This window comes from Lotus japonicus, chromosome 1, assembly GCF_012489685.1.
Source record: "Lotus japonicus ecotype B-129 chromosome 1, LjGifu_v1.2".
Lineage (NCBI taxonomy): Eukaryota > Viridiplantae > Streptophyta > Magnoliopsida > Fabales > Fabaceae > Lotus > Lotus japonicus.
In genome coordinates, this window is record NC_080041.1 from 11,098,953 (window position 1) to 11,121,391 (window position 22,439).

Consider the following 22,439-nt stretch of genomic DNA (forward strand, 5'->3'; position numbering starts at 1 on the left):
CGAGTCTTCCACGAATTTTGAGTCATTCTTGTTCCACCATTTCATCGTTCTGTTGAAAAAAATACACAACCAAGAGGGAGAAGGGGGCATGGAGAGAAATTTGTGATGCTCCTTCGTATCCCTGATGTGGTGTCCCCCCCCCCTACACGTTTGGGGCCCTTTTGCATCTTTTGCCCACGCTACGATATGCTGCAATAACGTGTCGACAGGCGCGGAAGAGATGCAGTGGAAGCGTTTGTGCTTGAGAGAAGCATCATTGTTTGCTCCTCTTCGACTGAGAATAATTTTTCTACGAATCTTGAGTCATTTTGTTCCACCATTTCGTGTGTGTTTGGATTTCAGTTACTTTCAACATGAAAGTGCTTTCAACTCAATGAAGGAAATTGTTACTTCTACTTTTGGTGTCTTGGAATGTGCGTAAAGTTGGTTAGATGCACTTGAACTGAAATCCAAACATAGCCGAAATCGTTCTGTTGGAAAAATACACAGCAACTGAGAAGTCAAGCTTTTGGTCTTCGTGGTGCTACCAAAAGCCTGATGATGGCAAAAAGCTGGCTAAGTTTTTGGTAGCCGTATTGCTTCTCTACCGCTGAGATTTGATCTGATTCTTCACGTTTGAGAGGGCGGTAGGGAAGGCAGTGTGAGAGAGATTGGGGGGGGGGGGGGGTTATTTGGTCTAATAATGTGCCGGTTGGCAAAAATACCTTTGATCCACCCTAAACCGACCCATAAAAATAATTTTCAGAAAAATTTGTAAATCATTATCTGTACGATAGTGACTTGCTAAAAAAGAACACTAGTTTATAAATCTTAAAATTCAAGTTTCACATAAAATTAGATTAAGATAGTTAGATTCGAACTTGATCCATTCATACTTCCAGACTACGATTACTCATCATTGCCGGCCGCACATCCGTTTATAACGTTGATTGTCACGTACATGAACAAAAGCCAACACAAATAATATATATCTTTTGCGAATAATACGGATCATTTTTTGTATGATTGTGTTTTAGATATATAAACGACAAGATGAATCAGCTCAACGTAACCTCAAGGATAGAAATATTAAATAAGATGCCCACAGAATACTAGACAATAAGAAATTCCCAAGAATGATCATAATGGACATCGATCAAAAGGCATAACAATATAAAAAAATATTGTGCAGCTTAATCAATGACAAAATACTTGTCCACTTGCTAAAGAAAATCAAATACAACCACCACCCACTTGAGAAATGGGCTAATTAATAAATTATATAATACATCTAAATGAAAAAATCAGCATCCTTACTTCATCCAATGTTTCTCCAAGTCCTTCCTGATCTAGAAGTTGGAACTTGGAAATCTTCAAATCCCTGGATTAACCTGAACTTTGTTGATTTTTTGCAACATCTCTCATCCTATCACTAACTATACTCTTATGTAATGTTGGACAGAAGTAATACTTCAATTAATAAATAAAATAAATAAATAAATAAACTTTGTCAGAATAACCAAGAAGCTTTGTTTGCCATGGCAGCTGCACTCATCATGCTACCATCTGCTCCTGCTCTATGTACAACTGCTCAACCCATGGTGGAAGCATCTCTTTACTGAGATCATCTTTCACCAGTGAATGAACCCAAGAGACATCAGGCTCAGCATGTTCTGAATGTGCCATGGGGGAACCAGTTGGAGCCATCCCATTGTTTCTGAAGCCGAAGGAAGCAGATTTCCTCAGCTTGCTCAGCTCATCCCCATTCACACCCCAGTCCAGTTTCCCACTAGGGGAATTCCAATCTGAAAAGCCAGAGGACACCCTGCAGGAAGGGTTGGAAGGTGAAGACATCCCGAGATGGTGGGTTCCGGCGGCGCCGCGATCGATGAAACTCTGGCTTCGCTTCGCGAAGGCAGCAGACCTGGAATTCATCACAGCAGCCGCCACAGCGGAGGATGAGTCGAACCCTAGTGACGAGGGCTTCCTCACAGGAGAGGAAGGGATGTTCGATGGATAACTCGAACGAAGGTGGTTCATGTTCTGCTGCATCATCTGATGCCTGCTTTGAGATTGCAAATGTGTAGGTGTTGAAGGTCCAGAAAGTCCATGGAGTTGAGATAATAAATTAGAATCAACAGATCCTAACAGGTCATCAAGGTTAGTAGGAGTTAAATCACCAATCCTATTGCGGAAAGATGGAGAAGAGATCCTGGCAATCTCTTCTATCAATTGTTGTTGTTGCTGCTGTTGCTGCTGTTGTTGACGAGTAGGACTTCCTAACCCGAGCATTTCCATCTCCAGATCAAAATCCCTGGCACTCAAGGCAGTCTTCAACCGGCTACCGGGGAGCTGCAATGATGGCGGTGTAAGGTTTAGGTTTATCTTGTTCTGCCACAAGTTTCCACTCTTGGGAGACAATGAACCCGCCAAGGGAGACATGGGTGGTGTTGAAACAGTTGACATAGGCAAGGATGAGGAACTAAGAGCCAATGGACTCATCACTGACATGTCAACTGCATTAGATGAGTAAGATTTTGGTGAAGGCATAGCTGAGCCAGTGGAAGCATACACCGGTCGCAGCTCCTCAGGTCTGTGAGCAAAGAAGCAAACCTTTCTACCGCAGCCAGTCTCATCCTTGCAAAGCCTTGTTCTGTATTGTGCAGGGTGGAGCCAAGACTCGAAAACACCATGTGCATACTCGCAGGAATCGCCCTTCTGGCACGCCCCTTTGCGAAACTCAGGGCAGGGAACACAGCTATAAGGGTATTTCCTTGGGTCTCTCCTCCTTGCATTCTCCCCTGGATGAACAAAAGGACACTCAGTCCAGTCATGGGAGTAAGCCCTTGAGCATGGCTTCACCTTGAAACTGTACATCCTGAACTCATCACTTCCATATAAACCATTGTTAATGTCCGGCAACGATACATCAACAGGATATTCCTTCTTATCACTTCCTTCTTTTGATGAGAAAGGAGCAGAGATCAACTCTAGGTCCATCTCCTGATGAATGAGTTGACCACTCTCCCCACCTCTCAGAAGCAACTCCATGGCCTTCCTCCTTGATTTGGAGGAAGAATTGAAGGCAGGCGCAATCAAATTCATCGGCTTATTTCCACAAGCATCAAGGGAATCAGCATCTGAACCGGCATCAAGCAAGACCTTGACAACCTCCAGAGAGAGCTCAGAGCCACCAGCAACAGCACAGTGAAGAGCTGTGGCCTTATCAGAACCACAGGCCTTGTTCACATCAACCCTTCCTGTCTCAACAAGATACTTGACCACCCTTGTGCTTCCAAACAAAGAAGCAATCATAAGAGGGGTCCTCTTTTCAGATCCCATCTTCTTTGATCCAATCCTTCTTCCATACCAAAAGCCTGCCTCATTGACATCCAAACCCTTCTCATCCACTTCTCTCTTGAGAGCTTCAAAGTCATTGGAAGCAGACAATTCAAGCAAAATTGAAAAGTTGTGGAGACCATCACAATTCTCCTTCTGACTCTCCATGACTTGTTCTGAGGAAGAAAGTTTACTTTTTGAACCACTGCACATGCTCCAAATCCTGCAGAATAGGATATCACAAACTCAATCAACCTCCAAACTCAAAGCAATATCTAAAAACAACCCTGATTTTCAAATCCCTAAAGATGTGCAACTAGTTAAAATCCCATAAAAACTGTTTATATATATACCTATTTGATAAAACCCATAACAGAATCTACAAAAACTTCGGATTTCAAATTTTCAAAATCTCAACAGGGAAAAAGTTGCAAAATAAGTAACAACCTAAATCTAAAACCAAAGTTTGAAACTTTAACCTACCCAGAAGCAAACCCACAAATTATTTTCCCAAAATCAGCTCAATAACCTAAGATCAAGGGAGAATACCCAACAAAAAAAATAAAAATCCAAGCTTTTTTTTTTAAGCAAACAAATACATACCTATTGAATAGTAGTAGAGATGGAGTATCACACTATGATGAGGTTGTTTTGTTGTTTGTGTTGTTGGTTGCAATGAAGAGTGAAGAGGAAAATGGAGTGAGAGAAGATGAGGAAACAAGGGAGGGATGGGTAGGCCTTTTTATGAGGGGAAGAAAGGAAGAAGAGAGGAAAGTGTGACTTTTCTTCCTCTTGTGTTTCTCTTTCTCTTTGGTCAAAGTCAATTATTCAATGCTAAAGCTAGGGCCCACAAGCAGCGTTTGCTTAATGTCACTCACTATCTTCCTAAATGTAAATGTATATGAAACTCAAATTCACATTCAAATTCAAATGAAATGATCTAAATTTGAGTGTGGGCCACACCAGGGATTCCTCAGAGGGAGGCTCCTTCTCTCAACGGGTGGTTTACTCTCACGTGCAGTTTTGTTATGAGTTGTGAATCTCTGGCCAAAATGCATTTGCTCTGTTCCTTCTCTCTTCTTATCTCTTCTTTTTATTTTATTGATTTAATTATTTGTATTAGTTTAGTCATTTGTCATTCCCCAACCTGATATGCAAGATAATGAAGATATGATAAACATGTTATTCTGAGCTGTGATTTTCTCCATACCCTTTTGATTTTAAGTCAATTTGAGTGAATGTTTGAATTTTGTCTCTTGCCTCAAGATGAGGAAATAGTTCACACGATTTCTGAATGTGTTAAATGTTGATGTTCGATATGAGCATAATGATCAACTTGATCATCATTTGACAAAATCATGTATTAAGGAGGTATTTCTTTCTTTTATGGATAAATTTATCTCACACTTACGTCCTAAATGACGAAATTGAGCACTCACTCTCCTATTATTTTCATTTTTTTCTACTTTTTGTTTTTGTTTTTTTGTCTTAATCAAGGTACCATGGACAGTAAAAAATTGGTTAATGAATCTTTTTTATTTACAAGAATAAATCAAACTTTCAACTACTTATTTAAGAAATGAAGTATTGAACTGTTACATTTTTAGTGATTTTTATTGGTGAATCTTTTTTATTTTCAGGAATAAATCAAACTTTCAACTACTTATTTAAGAAATAAAATATTGAACCATTACACTTTTTTAGTGATTTTTATTGGCTTTTTGGCCTCATAATTAAAAATAATTTATTAATTATGACTTTAGTTTTTGATGAGCATATGGTGTGTATTAGTAATATTTAATCTTAAATAGTCTGGTTATAACATTTCTGGATGCAGAATCTTTAAAAGCAAGATATACTATGCATACAGTACCAATAATAGCCCAATACTATTTGTGCTATTGCACAAAAGTTAATGAATTAATTCAACTATTAAAGAGAAAAAATCATGAATAGTATTCCCGTGCCATGACTACTCTCTTAGCATTGGATATTTATCTATATGAAATGAAATGAAATGAAATGAAAATGACACTTTGGTTAATACTTTATATAGTGAAAAGTGAAAAATGAATGATTCTAAAACATGAGGGGAAAACAGTAATGTTGATTCCAAATGGTAATTTGGAATTGGTTCAGTTGATTCAATATTGTGACCTTTAAATTATTCCTACTCTTTAGACCTACTAATTTAATAAAAATAATTCTGGAGAAAGGGACCACAAGAGAATGGGTTGTGGAAAGATTGGAAGTTCAACACATTAATAGTTTGAACGCGTTTTTGGTTGTGTGCTTGCTGTGTGTCTGTTTGTTTGGGTGTGTTTGAATTGTATAATGTTTGATGACAGGTTGAGTGCTTAACTGAGTGGGTCGTAGTTGGGTGACAGACAGCGTTATATGTTCCTGACTCAGCCATCCACTATAGCTTCATTGAAAACAAAAACTCTTACTCTCTCACATCATCTTCATCATCATCATCATATATTAAGCACTTGGGAAAAAAAAAAGTTAGTCACACACCTTTGAAGTAGTCTCCCTAGTAGACTAGTAGTACTAATGGTTTTCTTTTGTTTATTTTATATGTATATGTATATGTATGTATATCTACTATTTTATCCTTCCAATTATATCATTGAAGTCTCTTGTGGCTCCAACATGAGTGTTTACTTTTGAAACCATCATCATTAGTCAATTGTGCAAATTGCTTTGTTTGACTCATTTGAACAAGGAAATTAAGGTAACATTTGATTCAATGTTGGATAGAGTTAGTTTTTTTGGAAGGGCAACAAAAGGAAGGAGGTTAGTCATTTCCTCATCTGGAAGTTCTAAAGTATTATATACCTTATAATTTTTTTTATAAGCATTATATACCTTATAATTTGAAAGTACTAAATTTTGGACTAAAAGATGTGGCTTCAACCGTGTCTTCAAAAGCATAGTGAATAAATATCATATGATCATAAATTACCCAAAATTTTTACCATAAACCCTTAGCTTCATGATAATAATTCACTTTGTTTTTTTGTGTGGCATAGTTAAAGCCACATCTTTTAATTATAATTTAAATAAATATTTATCTTGTCTAAAAGACTATCATTGCTTTTTTTATGTTTCTGATCTCCCTTATTGTCTAGTTGTATAGTAGAGTTTCTGAACTCTAATCAAGTCCAAACAATGTCTGAACTCGGTCGCACACCCAATTATCTAAGGATATTATAGATATTAAGAATTTTTTATAAAATTATTTGGTGTGTAAGTAGTAGTTTTAAGGTGTGCAACAAGCAATACCCAAAGGATACTTCTGATAGAGTTTTTATTTGGGGGTGTTAAAAACTCTCCTGGTTTGGGCCCTATTTCCTCAGGATCCGGTTGTCATCATATGAGTCCAATTTCCGCAATAATCAACATGCAGGACTTGGCAACTCTCTACTGAGCTGGTGATGGTAACTTCAGCCCCTTTGTGTAGTCTATGAGTTTCCCAGGCCTTTTTAATTTGGGCCCAATTCGGAACAACATTCCGTATAATCAATAAATCAAAGATAGATATATTTCTGAAAGCAATAAATCAAAGATAAAAAAATAAAATAAAAATACAAAATACTCGATGCAAATGAATAATACTATTTTAAAAAAATGCTAGCAACACTCACTTTAGCATTTTTTTTTCAACACTCCATTCATTAATTTGTTAAAATTAACGTAGGATTTACTAAAGATATAGTTTCAATTCTAATCTAATGAGATTTACATGAATTATAATTAATCAATTAGAAAGTGTTGAAAATAGTTTAAAGTGAATGTTGCTACCATTAAAAAAATATTTTGCTATCCTTGATTCCAATAAGAAGGGACATGTAGTAAATTGATGCCCAAATGAGATTTTAACAGTAGAAAAGTAAAGGACCTGTTGATGCAATTAACCAAACAAAACACCAAATGCTCAACCTCAGTCCAATGTGAGCCATCGTCCTTTATTCTACTCGAGTAAGAAAGATCTCTAACCAGTAACCAAGCAAGCATAAATGGGTGTTTGGGTACTTAGAAAATTTCCGTTTAGAAGCTTTGAAAAATCAAATTTGCTAAAAAAACAAAAAAAAACGTGGAATTGCAGGAGGGTTTTGCTTCTATCTATTGTGAAAGACTGAAAGGAAAGGAGAAGCAAACACAGAAAATTCTACAAATTGAAGAGAGTATGTTTACCCAATGAAATTGAAAAGTACATGTCTATCACATAACTCTTACTTGTTTATTATGTAATCCATGTGATGTGTTTTTTTTTTATTTGTTCCCGACAATCTTAAAAATACTTAATATTTTCTCTTTATTCATTTTAAATATTAAGTAATTTTGAGAAATTACTATGTATGTTAGTCAACACATACAAATAATGGTACAATCTCTTTTTATAATTTCGTAAAAGAATTATGGACTAATGCAAAATAAGAAGATATGAAGGCATGAAAACTTTTAGACAACGATATTTCAAAGAAAATCACTCCAACTTTTTTCAGAAAAAAAAGGAAATTATCAATAGATGATGGTCTACAATCTTCATAAATTTCCTAATAACCACGCTCTACAATAGTCATAAATTACTTTTAAAAACTTGACATTATGTATTGTGATTATTTGCTTTTGAAAAAATAAGTTTCACGAAATGTGTGGATAAACTATTATGAGATTGTTCTAGTTTAAGTAGAAGTCTTAGTTTTGAATTCTTGTGGATGCAATTGTGTCAAATCTTTATGGGAAGAGTTTTGCTGCCCAAAATCCGTAATAATCATACCCAACTCGAACTTGATTAAATTTTTTTTGAAAAAAGAAAGAAAAAACTTACTGGAAACAAGGGAAAAAAAGAGGAAAAGAAGTGGATTATTTTTGTCAACACAAAAAAAAAAAAGTGGATTGAATTAGTGGATCGTGTCTAAGCACAAAGAATCTTAAGTTGGGCTTCTATAGTTGGGTTCTTCTTTTATACTCTTAAATAATGTTGGCGTATTGAACAAAAAAAGAATTCGGGCTTGTCCAAAATCTGTAGATCATCCATCACTTTTACAACTTTTTATCAACCATAGCATTATCATTAACATGCTTTTTTGTCTCTTTGGCAAAAAAAAGTGCTTTTGTCTCGATACTACTCAAATGACAAAGTTAGGGGAACATATTAAAGAGGATAGGTAACACCATGAGATCATAAAAAACTGTTGCGTAAAGTTTAAGAAATATTTTTGTGTTTATGGCTACACTTTTAAACTGGTTTGAAAAGTAAAAAAATGTTATAGTAATTTGAAGTATCTAGTGGTCTTTTTATCAATTTTACAACATTCTCAAAAAAGAGCAAAATTATATACTTTATAAAAGAACAGCGTTATCCAAAAGACTTAGACACGTGACATTCCAAGATGCACTCTTATCTCACCCCTTCACTGGCTGACAAGTGTCACAGCCACATCAATTCTCACAAATTTATTAATTGCATTGATTTCCCTATAATTTGGTTTAGTTGTCCCCCATCAAATGTGATTTTCAAAATCATTTCCTATAAATCAACCTTCTTATTGTTGATTTCATCACAGGCTCAAAATGTGTTTTTGCCATCCTTTTTCTGCGAGTATGAAGTTTCAACCTTCTCATATCAAAAGGTATGTTTTCGCACTTTCTATTCAATTGACCTGTTACATCTGATTTGGTTCCGTTAACTAATACTGAGTTGTTGTCTTTTTCAATTGTAGTTGATGATTGCCAACAAAATGTATTGAAAGTTGTTAAGGAGGAGAAATAAGCTTTTGAAAGTTGTCAAGAAGGAGAATATATGATGAATAGAAAGTGATGATAAATTTGTTATCCAAGTAGAATAAGAATAAAGATTTGTTAAGGAGGAGAAATAAGCTTTCCGTTCATGGTTCTCATATTTGTTATCCAAGTAGAACAAGAATAAAGATTGATGATAAACCATCTCTCTTTTGCTACTGCTTTTTACATTTCAAGTTAGTTTTGACATTTATTTTTGTTTTCAATACCAGGAAACAGAAAGTGTTTGAATTTTTGTTTTGCATATTAGTTTTCAAGGTTTATTAATAAATTACGGTTTATATTTACAATTGCTTCTTTTATGATTATATGTTATTATTTTAGATAGATTCAAATCTTTCATTCTACTCGTGTTTACAAATTTTCCCTATAATGAATGAGTCTTTGTTTTGAAATGCAAGATATATATTGAGGTTGTGTAATTTTATATACTTACAAACATTTTATATTAATTTCCATCATTTCAGAGCATCAACGACATATATTCTTAAAATACATAATTTGCGTGTGTGAAAAATCAATGAATAAAGCTGATGGTTTTGCATCATTTCTTTGATTTAAAATAATGTCCATTTTTAGAATGGAAAAAAAATTAAAATTTAATTACTTATTAAATTCAAAAGCTATCTATTTAAGGAAATTTACAATTCGAAATTAATTTTTAATTTCCTTCAATTTCCTTACATGAACAACTTAACAATAGTAACTTGTAGTCAACTCATAAAAGATCTAATAAATGCTATATGGAATAAAAGTTGTATTCATTTTCTTTTCAAAAACCTCATTTAAAATAATTAATTACATTTTAATGCAGTGATTATTTTGTTTTTCCAGTCAATTATTGCTATAATCATTTTTTTAAAACCTCATGTAAAATAATTAATTAAATTTTAATTCATTGATTATTTATTTTAGGAAATTAATATTCAAAATTAATTCATTAATTCCTTCCATTTCCTTATATGAATTAATTAATGATGTGAATCAGTGCAAATATGTTTTGAAATAATTTCATTTTTTAAAATGAAAAAAAAAAACGTTTTGAATAATTAATTACTTATTAAATTCATTAGCTATCTATTTAAGGAAATTACCATTCGAAATTAATTAATTATTTTCTTCAAATTCCTTATATAAACCCCTTAATTATATTAATTTGTATTTGCACTCATAAAAGACATTAAATGTTATATTAAATAAATGCTATATTCGGTTTTTTTAAACCCTCATTTGAAATAATTTATTACATTTTAATGCATTGACAATTTGTTTAAGGAAATTATTATTCGAAATTCATTGATTAATTCCTTCAAATTCCTTCAAATTCCTTATGTAAATAAATTAATGACATGAATCGCGTTTTCTTTGATTTAAAATAATTTCCATTTTTAGAATGGAAAAAAATATTTTAAAAAATTAATTACTTATTATATTCAAAAGCTATCTATTTAAGGAAATTACTATTCGAAATTAATTTTTAGTTTCTTTCAATTTCCTTACATAAACAACCTAACTATAGTATTTTGTAGTCAACTCATAAAAGATCTAATAAATGTTATATGGAATAAAAGTTGTATTCGTTTTCTTTTTAAAAACATCATTTAAAACAATTAATTACATTTTAATGCAGTGATTATTTCGTTTTTCCAGTCAATTATTGCTATAATTGTTTTTTTAAACCCCATGTAAAATAATTAATTAAATTTTAATTCATTGATTATTTATTTTAGGAAATTATATTCAAAATTTATTCATTAATTCCTTCAATTTCCTTATGTAAATTAATTAATAACATGAATCAGTTCAAATATGTTTTGAAATAATTTCCTTTTTTAAAATGAAAAAAAAAGCTTTAAATAATTAATTACTTATTAAATTCATTAGCTATCTATTTAAGGAAATTACTATTTGAAATTAATTTTTAATTTTATTCAATTTCCTTACATAAACAACTTAATTATAGTAATTTGTAGTCAACTCATAAAAGATCTAATAAATGTTATATGGAATAAAAGTGAAATTCGTTTTCTTTTTAAAAACCTCATTTAAAACAATTAATTACATTTTAATACAGGAATTATTTCGTTTTTTTCAGTCAAATATTTAGCAAAATTTTAAGCGAGTTTTTCAAAATTATTTGAACTTGGAAACAATCAAACATCAAATATGACAAATCATATGTCTATAGATAATTTATTAGCCAAATAGAACATCAAATATGACATATCATTCCATCCATTTTCTAGCACTTGATATCTTTGTAATTAACCTTTGTTCTGATAGCTGCCAGAATCGACGATCTCGCCAAAATCGATGCCTCCAATGAGAACTGGACTATGGTTGCAAAAGTCAATCGTTTATGGCTAAGTCCGAGCTTATATGGTTCGAAGCTCCCTTTTTCTATGGGCTTGGTTCTTATGGATGACAAGGTATACATTTTTTTAATTACTCACCCTATTTTAATATCATTTTTTATGGTTGGTAAATCTCTTATCTTTTTTACTTTTAAAACTCCAAGGTTGTAAGATTCATGCTTCAGTTAGGAAGACTCTGATTTATCGATTTTAGTCTTTGCTAAGTAAATGACGTGTATATTAGATTTCATTCTTTGGTGTTGGTGAAAGCGGTAGTGATTTTCGTTCAACCTCGCATCCATTCAATATCAACTTTGATATTCACACTTCTGTACGATTGGTTCCTAACAAGGCTATCAACTTAACCGCATACTCTTTCGTTCCACTTTGTGACATAATGTATAAGGACATTGATACGTCATTCCTTATAGGTATAAACTCTTATGTAGCCTTTTGATTTTTTGAACAATAGTTCTTAATTTTTTCCTTACATTTTAATTTGTCTTTGACCAGATGTAATTAGAATTCTCACTGAAGCAAGTGGAGAACAAGAGTTTGAGAAAGATGGTACAAGCAGAAAAGGATAACTATTGAACTTGACCAAGATGGGTACACTCAATGTTCTTTCCTTATTCAAAGAACAATATTTGCCGAGCAACGCACGAGGTAAAAGCGCTAGTTTATGTTAAAGATAAAACCATCATCAACTTCAAGCAGATTTGTTGGATTATATTTATGAGCGTTTTGGAGGTAATGATAATGAAAATTAATTTCATTATTTTTTTCTTTGATATGTATTTCCTTTCATTATCAACTATATCTTTTTACCTTTTTTTACTTACCATGTTGAATTACAATTATATCACATTTTTATAAATATTAATTAAATTGTATTAAATTAATATATAAATTTGAATCTAAATAAGGTGAATAAAGAAATATGAATGTGACCTTATGGAACTCAAAATAGTAAGATAAGAATTCGAAACTGAAGTAAAATTTGTATCGGTTTTTTCTAAGTTACTTGTAAGTAATATTTCCAGCCCACATGTTTTTGTAAAGATGTGGCACATCAATTAATTAAATAAAAAAATGTTTTTTCATGTCTATAAAATTGAAATTTAATTGTGCGTAAATTTTGTTTCCACATATATTTATTTGATTTCTATGCAACAAAAATATATTTTTATTCTAATTAATAAAATTCAAATATAATGTAAGTGTCTCTAGTTGTGGTCGTATATGTCGAGATATGTTCTTACACGACCCTGAACGACTCTGATCTAGGATTTAGGATTCTAGGATTTGCCGTCAACACAATAAATATAGAATAATGAGAACCTACTCCATTTAATGAGAGTTCAGTTTTTTATAGTGGGGTTAAACTTTTAACTTAGACCTATTACATATCAACTTTTACTCTTGACCCATTGGGCCTCGACGATAGCTGGTCCAACTAACTAGTCTCCGTTATGTGCTTTTGTGATTCAAATTCGCCTCGTTCCGCTAGGAGTTGTTTGAAGGGAGGTCACGCCATTCTTTACGGGGCAGGACCGATTTACATGTCCACAAGGCGCCAAGTTCTTGGCATTCAAGGACGAAGTGCGTCAAAACATGCACCTAAGTTCGGTCCCGGAATTTCAGGGCGGAACTAATCCAACGTACTATAGAAAAAGGTTGTGTTTACATTGACACTTGATGATGATTATATCTATTACTAATATTTATATTTTTAATAGGATGAAAGGATCAAAGGAGGCTACAAACTTTGGTGGCTTTAATTGTACGTCGGTATAAAAAACAACCAAAGTGAAGCAAAATCAAGTTGTGCACGGCGCCGGAATCATGATAGTCCCTTTCAATCCAACTCCGTCGGCATGAGTTCTAACACCACAAATTCATCCACGTTTTGTAGGATTCATTATGATACTGCAATAATTAATAAAACAAATTGTTAAATAATACTAGTATCACTTTATCATCAATTGCTGCAATTTAAAATGCCAATAATCAATGACCGATGCTCAAAATCAAGATTGTGTGTATGAAAAAAATTTCTGCTAAAAAAAACTTTAATAGATTTGTATTTCGTGGGAATACATGTGTTAAATAAAAAGAAATTAAATCACGTCCAAAATGTTAGTTGCGGTAGTAAACAAATCTAGTTTCCAAAAACAAAAAAGACAAAAATCCGAGTTAAAGAACCTCACTTGTTTGTATTAGTTGTTGGGTGCGCAAAGAACTAGAATCTCGTAGGTTGATATCCAAAACTAGAAAATGCCAATAAAATCACATTTAATATCAACTCCAAAAAAGACAAACCCCACCCCCCAAATTGTGTCATTTATTTCCCCTCTTGGAATTAACTTACCAAGCATTCACACCTACTATTAATAAACGGCGCACCTTAATAAACCGCATGAGTTCCACGTTTCATTCAAGTCCATATCAGTCCTCATCATACCCTCTTTTTTTCACCATTTAACTCCCACAACCACCTCATCTCTATACCTACACTGTGACAGCGTGACATTATCATATGAAAATTTATACTTATCATCTCACTATTTATAATTTTATATTCCATACATTCCATTGTTGCTCTGTCTCTTCATATTATTTTTCTAGAATGTTTGTTGTTTTATAAAATTAAGATTTTTTTTAATTTTTTTATCTATATCTTTATTTAATAAACTTTCTCTCACTTATCACATTTCATATCAACAACTATAAATTTATTAAACTTTCTCTCACTTATCACATTTCATATTAACAACCACAATTTTTCTCTATCAACTAATTTTTCTTATTTCAAGTTAAAGTTTAATAGATATACACATGGTAGTAGTAAAATTAAAGAAGAATATTTTAGTGACATTGTACTATTAATAATTATCATTTTAATTTTCGTGCTACAACCTTAAATAACAATCTTTATGAAATAGAGGTAAATATTTAGAGAATTCCATATGATGTGGAACGAAATTTTAAGAGTTTAATAATTTTCATACATGTAAATTTTTAACACATAATTTCAATCATTTTATAGCACATCAATTTAAACAACTACATGTGTTATGACGAGACCAACAAAGCTAAAGTTCATTTAAAAAAAAAAAAAAACAAAGCTAAAGTTGACGAGACCAACATAGTCAGTATATCTTAGGTGTTATTCATAAAAGTAAAGTTATACGGTTCCCTCACTATTCATAACAAATCCATAAATATATGTTTTGATCATTACCTAACATAAGCATAACTCATTTGTCCACTATTATTATTCTTAGATACTGAGTTTCTCTCTCTGATCCTAAACTAACTCGAGCGTCAAAGTAACTTTTGTAAGATTCTCTCTACCGAGGGTATTCATCGCACTACCAAACACTCAACCAACCATGCTGTGATTAGATGTACTCTTTACTCATTTTCTAGAATAACAACATTGTTTTAGTTAAATCCAAATGTTACTTTCTGCTAGAGCATCTCTAATGCTACTTTTTAGAGACCCGTTCTTAAACTAAGAACATCAGGTTCTTAAGCATTAGAGATGGTTGATTTGGAGTTCTTAGTTTTTATAAATAAGAACTAGTTCTTATATAATCAACTTTACTTTATGAGTTCATAGCATACTTTTTTTTTCTCTTATCAAATTGCTTTATTACTTTACGAGTTTTGTTCTATTGCTTTATGAAATTAAAAATAAAAATATTGTGATATGGTAAGACAAAATGAATAGTGCTAAGAACTCAAAGTTAAGAACTTGTGATTGGAGCGAAATATGCAAAAGTTGTTTAAGCATATGTGGCAGTACGGACCCACATGAATAGTGCTTAAGAACTCACATCTAAGAGCATCTTCAATGCAAGGTTCTTAGTTCTTATTTTAGAGTTAAGAACTAAGAACTAAGAACTTTACAATTGGAGGTGCTGACATGAACTCCTTAGTTCTTAAAAATAAGAACTCAGTTCTTATATAAGAAGTTTTGCTTTTTGAGTTCTTAGCTTAAAATATTAATTATTTCTCTCTCATCCAAATTACTTTTTTACTTTATGAGTTTTTTTATTACTTTATGAAAATAAAAAGTATAAATAATGCGGTTGGTGAGACCAAATGAATAGTGGTAGGAACTAAGAACTAAAAACTCATGGTTGGAGCAAAATTGCTTGAGAGTTGCTTAAACACATGTGCCTATACGGGCCCACATCAACAATGCTAAGAACTAAGAAATAAGAACTAGCATTGGAGATGCTCCAAATGCTTAGAGCATCTCCATCTCTGGTTTTTAGAGGTGAGTTCTTAGGCTAAGAACTAAGAACTAAGAACTAAGAACCAAGTTCTTAAGCATTGGAGAATGTTAATGTGGAGTTCTTAATTCTTAAATCTAACAACGAGTTCTTAGTTAAACAACTTTACTTTATGAGTTCTTAACATATATAAAAAAAAATTTCTCTCATCAATATTTCTTTATTACACTATGAGTTTTGTTTTATTGCTTTATGAAAACAAAAGTATAAATAATGTGGTGTTGTGAAACAAGATGAATTGTGCTAATAACTCATAGTTAAGAACTCATGATTGGAACAAAATCTACATTTGTTGCTTAAAGTCTATGTCGCGATTCAAACTCATATGAATAGTGCTAAAAACTAAAAATTAAGATGTTATGGATAGTTAGTTCTTAGTTCTTACCAGAGGCAGGTAACAGGGGTTGGAATGTTCCTTTGATTGAGTGGACTTTTTGTCCAGCTACAGCTTCTCGGATTATGTCTGTCCCTCTCCCTCGCCAGCCTGAGTCAGATCAGCTCTTTTGGTTAGGGACTGCGGATGGGTTGTACTCAGTTAAAACAGGTTATGAGTTTCTTCAAGAGGTGGTAGCCCAGGATTCTCCCTCGTCTTCTCTCTCTCGTGGGCTTGATCAAACGCTTTGGAAGCGGTTTTGGAAAGCACCCTCTATGCCCAGGGTTAGGGAGGTATCTTGGCGTGTGTGTACAGGTGCCCTTCCGGTGCGAACAAAGCTTCGTCAGAGAGGTGTTGATGTTGATTCTAGCTGTCCGTTGTGCGGTCTTGAGGATGAAACGGTGGATCATCTGTTTCTTGGTTGCAATATTACTAGAGGTTGCTGGTTTGCAAGTCCCATGGGTGTTCGCGTGGATCCAGGCTTGAAGATGGTGGATTTCTTGACTATGGTGATCCGAGACATGGATCTCGAGGTGGTGGCTTGCGTGCAACGTTTTTTGTTTGCCATTTGGGAGGCTAGGAACAAGCACATTTTTGAGGAAAAGTTGTTTTGCATTGCGGGGGTGCTGGATCGTGCAGCTAACTTGGTAAGCCAATCAACTCTACCTTTCACACTGGCCGCATCACAGGAGGAGGACAACTTGAAGAGGTGGCGGAGACCGGCGGAGAACGTGGTCAAAGTGAATGTGGACGCAGCCGTTGGACAGGATAGGTTTGCGGGTTTTGGTCTTGTTGCTAGAGACCATGCAGGTGAGGTTCTCGCAGCTGCAGCAAAGTACCCCACAATGGTGCTTTCTCCTACAGTAGCGGAGGCCCTTAGTTTGCGGTGGGCGATGGATTTGGCTATTCAGCTGGGGTTTAGGAGAGTGCAGTTTGAGACTGATTGTTTGCTCTTACAACAGGCTTGGAAGAAAGTTTCTGGAAACTCTTATTTATTTTCCATTATTAAGGATTGTCATAAGTTAGTGGTGTTTTTTGATCATGTTGATCTTACCTTTGTGCGTAGGGAAGGAAACTCTTGTGCTGACTACCTTGCTAGGAACGCCTCTTCTTACCCAGACTTTGTTTGGATTGAGGAGGGGCCTCCGGGGTTGTCTAGTCTTTTAAGGGATGATGTATTGGCATCTGTGCCGAACTTGCTTTGATTTAATGTTATTTGATTTCAAAAAAAAAGATGTTATGGATGCTCTTACAGCTGGCAAATAACCATTGGATGTCACTACAAAAATTTTACGGTTACATATACATTAAATTTTAGATTTAATATAATAAAGTCACGTCAGAACTCAAATTGCTAGAATAAAACCAAAACTTGTTTCATGGTACCTAGTGACATGCATATATATAGTCCACTTTGGAAAGCATTATTCCTACTAACAACACACAATTGCAAACATGATGAAGAAGAATATTAGCCCACTTAATTGGCCTGAGCCAATAGTCCGGGTTCAGTCCTTATCCGAAACCTGCATAGATTCAATCCCTGAAAGGTATATCAAGCCCCTCACTGACCGTCCATCCATAAACTCTTCTTCATCTTCATCTGATGCCAATAACATCCCAATCATTGACCTCAGAGGCCTATTATATCATGGTGATCCTGATCATCCAGAAGCCAGAGCCTCTACCCTGAGGCAAATCTCTGAGGCTTGCAAAGAGTGGGGGTTCTTCCAAATAGTGAACCATGGGGTTAGCCCTGACTTGATGGACATGGCAAGGGAAACTTGGAGAAAGTTCTTTCACTTGCCCATGGAGTTGAAGCAGCAATATGCAAACTCACCAAAGACTTATGAAGGGTATGGTAGCAGGCTTGGAGTTGAGAAAGGTGCTATTCTTGATTGGAGTGACTACTATTTTCTTCATTACCTTCCCTTGTCTTTGAAGGACTACAACAAATGGCCTGCTCTGCCTCCCTCTTGCAGGTTCAATTCATTCTATAAGATGATAGTTTCATGAATGCTTTTACAATTTATTTTAAATTCAAAATTAATTTTGGAGAAAAGTTGCTTTTGAGTTTCATAATCAGAAGTTTTTTGATACAAACATGCTATATAAACTGATCACCAAAAATATTTATGAATTTTTGCTATCTACATATACACTGTAATGTTGATTTTTTTTGTCTATAACTATAAATATGTGAGACTCTACGAATATTTATGAAAGATAAATATAAAATTTTAAATGATATGTTATATTAGAGGGTCCTTAATTAGAATTTGGGTTAGGCTTAACTCTGTTTCAAAAGTTTGTTTATGGTGAGATTCGTTCTACTATTTATAAACACTTATTAGTCCATATTTTCATCATATACACTTTTTTGTGCTTATGGAGTTTTTCTTGTATGAATAATTAACAAGCATGAGGATTTGCATGCAGGGAAGTGTTTGATGAGTATGGGAGGGAGTTGGTGAAGCTATGTGGGAGGTTGATGAAAGTTCTGTCTCTGAACCTTGAATTGGAAGAGGATTTTCTGCAGAATGGTTTTGGGGGTGAGGACATTGGTGCTTGTTTGAGGGTGAATTTTTACCCAAAATGTCCAAAGCCAGAGTTGACATTGGGATTGTCATCACACTCAGATCCAGGGGGCATGACTCTCTTACTACCTGATGATCAAGTTGCTGGTCTTCAGGTCCGGAAAGGGGACAATTGGATCACTGTGAAGCCTGTTCCCCATGCCTTTATTGTCAATATTGGTGATCAGATTCAGGTAAATGATTATATCTTACTCTCTGTTATCTGATATAGAATGTTTTGCTATAAATTGGAACAAGATTCTCCGTAGGAGCGGTCCGGTGTTTCATTTCCTGTCTTATTAAGAAAATTGTGTCACCTCATTTAAAATTTGCCCTCTAAGTTTTTGTGTTACTCATACCTTCATGCCACAATTTTATCCGTGGCCGGATAAGGAAGATGACACCAAACAAGAAACAAATCATTTTAGTTCTTTAAATTCTTGATTCATGTACATGAATCCGTCACATGGAGGGGACACATGTGAACTGGAGGCGTTTAATTGTTTATTTGTTTATTTATTTATTTTATTACTTCAGTTCCTAGTCAGGTTTTTTGGACAGTTGTGGACTTTACCATGTTTCTGAATAGATGAGTCAATTTTTTTATTTTATGGAGAATAATCAATAGAAATTCGTATAATATGCAGGAAATATCATAGGCGAAAAAGGAAGAGATCTATCATAAATAATAGATGTAATATATAAAAAATAGATGTATTATATGATGTAATATGATAAAAAAGTAAAGATAGAAAAATATATGTATTTCAGTGTTAATGTTGTTTGAATGTGTAAGTATCATTTTTTTTTGGACTATTATATATTTTCACTTCACTTCACTTTCTCTTTAATCTCATTTTAACTCACATTTCTTTTTATCTTTTCCATTTTTCTTATTATACATCACATATTATAGTACTCATTTCTTTTTTTCCTCTTCCTAATCATCTTAGATGGAGGTGGTAAGGTGTGAACATACTATTTTCCTTTTTTTTTTTTTTATTTTGAAGGATGGTCTATATTGAAATAATGTTATGTTAACAATCCATTTGCACCTCTACTTTAATAAAAAGGAAGAAAAAAGAGAAAAATAAGTGATATGATTTGAAATGTGATAGGAAATGCAGAGAAGGATAAAAAGAAAAATGTGTAGAAATAAGTTGGAAAAGATAGTAAGATGTGTATGTATCATTACTTGTATAAATTGGATTAACTCATTCTAGGTGTAAGTGTGTTAGTGGTAGACATATGAATATGCTAATAAGATGGTTTACATTACATATATTGCTATTGAAAGAGACCTTTATCATAAATAATGCCATTTTCACACTATTGCAGAATCAGCAAAGCACACATTATAAAGTGGATAAACATTTGGCTTGTTGGCCACTTGGTTAAGGATAGATTCGTTAATTGGCATCTAATTTCTAAATAAAAAAATGAAAAAAAGTATAAATAGATATATACATGAGTTTAATGGATATGCACTGTCGTCTGTCGGTGTAAAATAGTTTTATACAGACAACCAATCACAACATGTCACATAGGAGGAATAATAACTTTCGCATTAAATTATAATTAAAACAAAGATATATTTTATGATGTGGCGGAATTCAATTGAATGACTATGTAAAATTTGTTTACATTGACGATGTAAATCTCTTTAATTCATATATTTTTCATGTAACATTCTTAAACATACCACTTTATGACAATTTTGAACTGCCACACAAAATGTTGTGAGGATTAAAAATCACCGTAAAGTGGTCTAATAGAAAATGTATACTTCTATATCAGCCACTCATTATAAAAGAGGTAAACATCTCAATAAAATACAACATGTGACTTTAGAGAAGCTTAAATATCTTTCTTATGCAATGTCATGGTGTCTAGAAGGCATTGGCGTACTTTTGCCTCCTACTTAGATTTGCATGATAAGGTTAATTACTTTGAAGTTCAATTTCAATTAGATCTTTAGAAGGTAATCAACATGAAAGTTATAATAATTTGTTTGCTTTGTGTTTGACCAGGTCCTAAGCAATGCAATCTACAAGAGTGTAGAGCATAGAGTAATAGTGAATTCAAATAAAGAGAGAGTTTCACTAGCTTTCTTCTACAACCCAAGAGGTGACATACCTATTGAACCAGCCAAAGAATTGGTAAAAGAAGACAAACCTGCACTTTACACAGCCATGACCTTTGATGAATACAGGCGTTTCATTAGAATGAAAGGACCATGTGGAAAATCTCATGTGGAGTCTTTAAAATCTCCAAGATGATCAATAAAAAGGTCATTTAATTATTGATATTGTCCAAACATCCACTTAAAAATATCTCTCATAGTCTCATGTGTTAATATTAAGATAATTGGGGCTTTAGCCCCTCCCTGTAACCAAAAAATAAAATATTAAGATAATTGTAAATTTTGTAATTAGAGAGATACAAATGTGCTTGTACAATTGCACATTAATTATGCCACAAAGTGAGGGTACAAAGATTGTATATCAGATATGAAATTGATGGAAGAAGCTGATTTCTTCTTCATTATTGGACTGGGCGGGACATAAAGAGTTCCATGCTCGCCCAAAACAAGGAGTCAGCCAGATGAAGGAAGACAGGGCGGGAACAGGTGAAACATTTAGGATTCTCGCCCTTCCCTTTAGGCGAACCCACAAGCCAGCTGGAAGATTCTTCTGGATTTGTCTTATGTGCATAGGGATTTGGGCCCTAGTTGTCAGGCCTAAATGTAGGAAAAGTCCATGTCTTGACAAACCCCCTATAAAAGGGAAAGTCATTACCTTGTACTACCAACTTCTGAATCATTAATGAGAATATACTCTTTTTATTACATCTTTACTACTTTCGTGCTCTGCTAGGGTTTGCTTTTCATTCCTCTTCTTACGTAAGCATACCTTAAGACAGAACATTGGCGCCATCTGTGGCTCTAACCTAGATCTACCAGTGACGTAGAAGGTGAGAGTTACGATTCATGGAGACCCGTTCGTGCGGCGTGGGCCGCCGTGATCATCGCAGGAGAGGTGGTGGTCGTCAGGGCGGACGCGGCGGCGGTCGAGATAACAATCGTGCAATACTTCAAGAGCAAGAGCAGGAGGCTTCCTCGGAAGGGGTTCACTCGGTGGCGCAGTCACCAGCGTCGCTGGTGAACTTAGCTCCGGGAAAGCCCTCAGATCTGATAGCCAAATCAGATCCAGGTGTCAGGCGACGAACAACGCCGCCTGAATACGTAAATTTAGAAGATCTTAAAAACAGCGCTTCGAGGAAAACACAAGAAGTGATAACGGGTATCACGCCTGTGGCTTTGCAACAAATGTTGGATACTTTGCAAAAGGTACAAACCCAAAACGAGCAGTTACAAGCCTAAGTAGAATATTTAACTCAGAGGCAAGATTTTAAACAAGGACAACGCCTCGAGGCTGAGGACGTCGTCGAATTTCAACCTTTTGTTCCAGCCATCACCAAGGTGGACATACCAAAGCATTCGCAAACAATGGCATTAGACGCCTTTTCTGGCGACTCTGATCCCATGGAACATTTGAGATATTTTAATACCAAGATGGTAATTGGTGGGGCAACGGACGCGGTGAAGTGTAGATTATTGCCTTCAACATTCAAGGGAATGGCGATGCAGTGGTTCATCAGACAACCGCCCTTCTCCATTGACAATTTTACGGATCTGTCTACT

At 34.1% G+C, this 22,439-nt stretch overlaps 3 protein-coding genes across 4 annotated transcripts; 2 read left to right on the forward strand and 1 right to left on the reverse strand.

Annotated features, from left to right (window-relative positions):
- Positions 1–1,153: 1,153 nt before the first annotated feature.
- Positions 1,154–4,080, reverse strand: LOC130733584 (zinc finger CCCH domain-containing protein 29-like). Its single transcript, XM_057585804.1, has 2 exons — positions 3,922–4,080; positions 1,154–3,541 (listed from the first exon to the last, which is right to left on the reverse strand). Exon 2 carries the CDS (start codon positions 3,529–3,531, stop codon positions 1,534–1,536), a length of 1,998 nt encoding a protein of 665 aa, XP_057441787.1. The 5' UTR covers positions 3,532–3,541; positions 3,922–4,080; the 3' UTR covers positions 1,154–1,533.
- Positions 4,081–16,246: 12,166 nt separating this feature from the next.
- On the forward strand, positions 16,247–17,365 carry LOC130724076 (uncharacterized). Its single transcript, XM_057575277.1, has one exon. The coding sequence runs from the start codon at positions 16,247–16,249 to the stop codon at positions 17,363–17,365; it is 1,119 nt and encodes a 372-aa protein (XP_057431260.1).
- Positions 17,366–17,578: 213 nt separating this feature from the next.
- On the forward strand, positions 17,579–21,584 carry LOC130733585 (jasmonate-induced oxygenase 2-like). 2 transcript variants are annotated; one of them, XM_057585806.1, is made up of 3 exons: positions 17,579–18,142; positions 18,600–18,930; positions 19,384–19,617. In XM_057585806.1, the coding sequence occupies exons 1-3, from the start codon at positions 17,616–17,618 to the stop codon at positions 19,393–19,395; spliced, it is 870 nt and encodes a 289-aa protein (XP_057441789.1). In that variant the 5' UTR covers positions 17,579–17,615; the 3' UTR covers positions 19,396–19,617. The 2 variants fall into 2 exon arrangements, with proteins under 2 accessions (XP_057441789.1, XP_057441788.1); XM_057585805.1 differs by lacking the exon at positions 19,384–19,617 and adding an exon at positions 20,767–21,584 and having other exon boundaries at positions 17,580–18,142.
- The last annotated feature ends 855 nt before the right edge of the window (positions 21,585–22,439 follow it).